The sequence below is a fragment of the Cicer arietinum genome, chromosome 5 (assembly GCF_000331145.2).
Source record: "Cicer arietinum cultivar CDC Frontier isolate Library 1 chromosome 5, Cicar.CDCFrontier_v2.0, whole genome shotgun sequence".
Classification (NCBI taxonomy): domain Eukaryota; kingdom Viridiplantae; phylum Streptophyta; class Magnoliopsida; order Fabales; family Fabaceae; genus Cicer; species Cicer arietinum.
The window spans coordinates 46,659,204-46,665,389 of NC_021164.2; the positions used below are offsets into that span (position 1 = coordinate 46,659,204).

The 6,186-nt window shown below is 28.1% G+C and overlaps 1 protein-coding gene across 1 annotated transcript; it reads left to right on the forward strand.

Moving 5' to 3' along the window:
* Positions 1-5,331: 5,331 nt before the first annotated feature.
* LOC101504450 (non-specific lipid-transfer protein A-like) lies at positions 5,332-5,900 on the forward strand. The gene is made up of 2 exons (XM_004513369.3): positions 5,332-5,687; positions 5,891-5,900. Exons 1-2 carry the CDS (start codon positions 5,332-5,334, stop codon positions 5,898-5,900), a joined length of 366 nt encoding a protein of 121 aa, XP_004513426.3.
* Positions 5,901-6,186: the final 286 nt, after the last annotated feature.

Sequence of the window (6,186 nt, forward strand, 5' to 3'; positions counted from 1 at the left end):
AAGTGTATTGAATCATTGCAAGTAATAACTAAACGGTAAGACCAAGTGTCAAACTCAAGAATTGCGTTATACTATCGAATTAAAATTAATTATTAAAATTGAACAAAATATTTTTCAATTGAATGAAGAATTTTGAAAATAGCAAGAGTAGTCGTATTGAACTTTCATAATACAAAAAATGTCAAGAATAAGCTTTACTTCGAATCCAACATTGATTTCTAATTTTATCCTAATTTTTAAATTCACTTATTGAACTATTACCGAATTATCTTTGTTATTCTTACATGAAAGATTTATGAAAGATTCTTGATAAAACTCCTCTAACGGTGTTAGAACCAACCTTCTCTAAGTTTCTCTTCTACGGCACAAGTCTCCAAACTTCCAAAAACCAAAAAACATACCTAGAAAATGAGAAAAATGCATTTTTATGCATTTTGCAGTGTTTCATGCGCTTCAGACGTGTGCCAGAGGCGCTCCAACATTCCTAGAAAGAAGCAGGATATCAAAATACTATAGAAATGCGCCCTAGGCGCAATCGTTTGCTCTCCAGCACACGACATCTACTATCTAACGTTCAATGCATGTTTTTTCATCTTTTGAGTCGGAATTTTGTTCCGTGTATTTAAGAAAAGTTTATCTGTGGATCTTAGCTTTCATTTGCACTTGGTTTGCCTCCAATTGGACATCTACAACTCCTGATATGTTTGAAATAGTCCACATATGTCATGTTGATTTCTCACCAAAATTCGACACTACACTAAAACAACGAAACAACCCAAAACTATGAAAAATCTCTACTTATTGATTAAAATAAGAACATAAACATTTTGTTAAATCCAAGATCTAAAATCAACAAAATATATCAAATAAATTCTTAAATTAACTAATGCTTAAAGATTAATAACACTAAAAACAATGAAAAATATGCGTATGATAACGAACTATCACAACACCAAAGTTAATCTGTTGCTTGTCCCCAAGCAACAATCAATTTCAAATTAGGTGTATGTAAAAACAAGCTTAAATTCAATTTCTTAGATCAAATCAAACTTAATCCTCAATATTCAAGCTACTACAAAACATTCATCATGCTCAGAGGTTGCTTACATCTCACAAAAACAAACACCATTTGTAAACATAGAAAAATCCATTTAGCATTCATTCATAAAGTTCAACTCTCTCTACATGTTAGAACCAAAACCAATTATCTAGAATATGGTTTTTAATTCAGACATTTTAACCAAACATAATAAGTCATGTTGTAATCCTACAAGGTACAACCAACAAAATAAATTGTAACTACAATTCATAGAGTACAATCATCATTTGAAGTACCAAATTACATAACATGTTACAATCTGGAAAAAAAATATAATTACTAAATACTATCCTCTGACTTCAGCCTTACTTCCTTTCCCTTACTATATTACCACTTCTATATGGCCAACACCCATGATTTATGTTGTCATGAGATGCTTGGCTTGTTCAAGTGCGAGCCATGTGAGCATCTTTGTCTCCAGATCACCACACCTGCAACTGAAAACCTTAAACCTCTGCATATAGTGTTCAATCTGCAAATTTCACAGTCATCTCCATCCCCTCCTCCATATTTCCACCCACTCCTCCCATGTTTTTCGTCATAAGTGGAAGATTATGCTGTCATTCTTTTAAAAATTTGACACGTACCTAGTAGTGGTAGATCTTTATGAGGACATGGCTAACCCCATTTTTTCTTTTGTATTTAATAGATAGATATACATTTTATTATATTTATATAGGATATAATATAATATTTATAACATATGCTGCAAAATGGCACAGTGTTAACAAAACCTTTGTTAAATCTATCTTCCGGTTCAAATCCTTAGGTTGCATTTTTTTATATTTCAATAGGAGTTTATTGTAATTTATTTCATCACAAACCCCGATATAGAGGTTACAGCGAGGGTGTGGTGGTGAGGAGAAACTGAGAAGACATAGAAGTTACACTTAGGGTGTAGTTGTGAGGAGAAAGTGAGAAGAGAGAGTGTGTGAAAGGAGAGAAATAAAGTAAATTTGAAGTAATTAAAGAAGCTTAGTGTAAATATTGTAAAGATTTAGATTTTAGGCGATTTTACGTGTATATACTCGCAGGTAATTAAAATGATATTTTTATATGCATTTAACTAAATAACAAATATGTGCACATAATTATCTTTTAATTACTTCTAACTATTTCTTACTTTAATTAATACTATTATAAATAACTATTTTGAATATTTTAGAATATCTATTTTTACTATAAAAGTGTTAAAACATATATTTGATGTTAAAATGCATGTATTAGTAAGTATATTAATGGTTTTTAATACAAGGGTTTTTGTTATTATTGATATATTTATAAAAATTTAATTACTTTAATTAAATTTTTTTTAAATAAAATATTAGTTTTTAAATATTAATAATACTGCGCTTAATATTTTTTATTTTGTACTTGTTAAGTTGTGTCTATTTTATACGTATTTAATTGGTTTAGTGACTTATATAAAAGATTTGATGTTATATTCTTTTATTGTCATTTTAACTATTTTCATAGTATAATAATCTTTTAATTTGATATTTTGAAAGATATTATTTTAATTGCAAATAAATAAATCAAAATAAGTGTGTAAATAGTTGGTCTTGTAAAAAAAAAGTAAAATAAGTTCAAAAAGATAGGTTAATTATAACTAATATATTAAAAAAAAAAAAAATATAACCTAACCTACTATAAAAAATGCTACAGTAAAAAATTGAAATATCGTGAGCAACTGCAACTTCACATAATAGGAAGAGAAAATTGATACCGATCGTCGATCACTGTCCAGAAAACTTTGCCCTTATCGTACAAATTTCCGTATGTTGTTTTACTCATTTAGTTAGTCAAATAAATCCACTTTCTCATATATTTAACCATCCTAATTTCTCTCTAAAATACCCGACTTCTCCGTTTCTAAAATTCCTTATTTTGCATCGTTCATTTTCACTGTAAGTCCAATTTGAGTGAAACCAACGCCAAAACAACTGTTTGAATAGAGAAAATGTCTTATTTTGGGGTTTAGGGTGTCACACCGTCGTTCATCTTCTTAGTGCGAGTTTTAAAAGAGACCTCATCCAATGTGGGGTCTTTAACTAACTCTCGATCCTTAAAAAAATGATATGTGGGGAGTGTTAGCTTGAAAAAAGTTGACCTAGGGCAGTCATATGGTGATGGTTCATGAGGCAATGAAACAATAATTTGACCGGTTTTAATGGATTTTTTTACATAATACCTCATGTTTTCTTATACGAAACTCAAACAAGTTATTATTCAAAGTTCAAATTGAAAATAATGTTCTCCAAATACAAACTAATTGTCAAAATCAATTCCATTACCACCCATTCTTTTTACATCAATTATTTCAATACCAATATACTTAAATAGCTCTAAACAACTCATGTTGTCAATATATTTTGTTGTTCCAATACCACCCATTATTTTTATATCAATATACTGTGTTGTCTAATTTTTTTGACTTATCATGGTCACAAACCACGCAGTAGTATTACACAATATAAGAAATAATAACGAACACGATGCAGATGTAAACTTACTCCATATCATCTTTCACATTATTATGATCCAATGGGTAGCCTATTAGTTAATAACATCTCCGTGGTTTAAAATTTACAGTGTGTAGTTTTTTTTATAAGACTTTGATTTCAAACACTATAGACATAATCGTTATGCAAATAAGCAGGAAAACATGAATTCACTATATGTGGAAACACAAACTTTCAAACCTTCAACAAACACTTAACAACAAAGTATTTGAGTAGAAAGTATACAATTTATTTAGCTATAACACAATCTAAAAACCACACAAAACGTCAGATTAGGATTTTAATATGAAAAGAAAGCAAGAGTACACATAAGGCATCACAAATATTTTCATACAAAACCACATTCACACCAACTTTGGCTAACACATAAGCTGATACCAAACCACTCCAGCTTACCAACCACTAATTAACTTCAATTCACCGCTAATTTTTCAAAGATTATTTAGGTTTGAAATTGAAAAAAAAAGGATCCATAGTCATTCATTTCAATTCACCACTTATTTCAATTCATAGTCACTAATTTCAATTCAGAAGTCCTTTAGCTAGATTTTTTATACCAATATCCTTAGTTTCCTAATTTATGTAGTTTCCAATTTTAAATTAAGATCTTGTATACATATATGATGACTTTTCATCATATGTATATTTTTCATTGTTTTAGTATTATTTATCTTTTATTCATTAGTTAATTTAAGAAGTTATTAGATATATTTTGTTAATTTTAGTTCTTTGATTTAATCGAATTCAAAAGTGTCAACAAAGATTCATCATCAATAAATGGTGAGGCTTTGATGCCACAAGCTAATTAAAGGTTCCTTTTTTATTATTCGAATGAACAAAATTTATACACTTTATTTTTTATATAATACATGCATTTTAATCATTAACAAAAAAGGATTGTATAGGAAATTTAAAAAATATAATTATTTGTCAGATAGCACATTAATTATGTAATCATTGATTTATTTATTTAGACCTTTGTAAAGATGTTTTCTAGTTTTATAAATTTAAATTCTGAATTTTATATCTAGAAAAAGAATGTAATTACCTCGGTATTTTTTTTTTTTATTTTGTTCTCATTTAGGTATTTGGATCAAATATTTTTGTTCTATTTAAGATAATAGTCAATCTTTTTTAAATGATTGTTTTAGAAAATTAATGCAATTTGATGTAGTGTTGAACTGATAGGTTGAATAAGATAATTTAATTGTTCGATTACTATGGATAAATTAAGTTTATGATTTTATTTGGTACATATTTTTATTTTTAGTAAATTCTTAGGTAGTATTCAATTATTATTTACATTCTTATTTAGATCATATTAAATTAGTTCTTAAGTATTATTTCATTTAAGGTAAATATTAAAACTTTTAATAACTTTTATCATAAAAATAATTGCCTTAGTAATTTTGCAGATTATTTATTCTTAGAATTTATTGCCTTAGTAATTAAGAGTTACAATTAATTGTCTTAATCTTTAACTTTGATCATGCATATATAAGATAGTAATTAACATTTAAAAGGAAATGAAAAATGAAGACTTATTGAAATTTAATTTTTTAATAAATAAAAATAAACAAGAAACTAATGTGTTACCATAAAATGGTAACCTATCTTGCTTATAAATTAAGGGATGCTTGTGGTGGTTGATCATTCTAAAACTTCATAAAAATCTAGCGTGTACAGTATACACATAATTAAATTAAGATGATGGGGAAGAAGATTATTGCTTTTTTAATGCTTGTAATGGTTTTAGGCATGCAAGTGAGAACATTGGATGCCCACCAAATTGATGACATCAGTTGCTTTGAGGCTATTATTTCCTTAGTGTCATGTGCACCGTTTTTGACAGGAGTAGGCCAACCAGCACCATCTACTACATGTTGCGAAGGAGCACATAATTTATTTCAAAAGGCAGACACCACTCAGGTTCGACGTGATATTTGTCAATGTCTCAAAGGTGCTTCAATAAAATTTGGAGTTAACTCTGACAAAGCAAAACAACTTCCACAACTTTGTAACATTGGTCTCTCCTTTTCGTTTGATCCTAGCATTGACTGCAATACGTAAGTTTGTCTTCCTCATTTCTTGCAACATCAGACGGAATCGTTTACAATTTTTTTAAAGACAAGCGTCAGTTTTAATAAGTTTTTTTCTATGTAGAAAGACTTAAAATCACGACATTTTTATCACCAAACACTGTGGCTCTCCCACAAAACCATCATACTATTATTTTTATTCTTATAAATATTTTTTTATTTATCTACAGGATACCATGATGCTACAATATCGGTCAAGCAAATCACGAGGTAAGTTAGAAGAAGAACAATAAAAACATTATAGGAATACACAAAAGAAAAAATTGTACCAACTCTTTAAAGTTGGATAGTTTTTAGCAGTGCATTTATCAAAATTTGAATCATAGTATTTGTTGTCCATTTTCTGTTTCTAAATTATTTATTTGTGATATGATTTTTTTGGGATTATATTCAAAGAAATTGGTGAGTAAAATATAATTTTAATCTCTAAAATATTGAAATTTTTTAACTCAACCAAACCAACAAA

Excerpts from the sequence above, each read along its gene's own strand:
- LOC101504450 (XM_004513369.3), top strand. The coding sequence starts at position 5,332 with ATGGGGAAGAAGATTATTGCTTTTTTAATGCTTGTAATGGTTTTAGGC.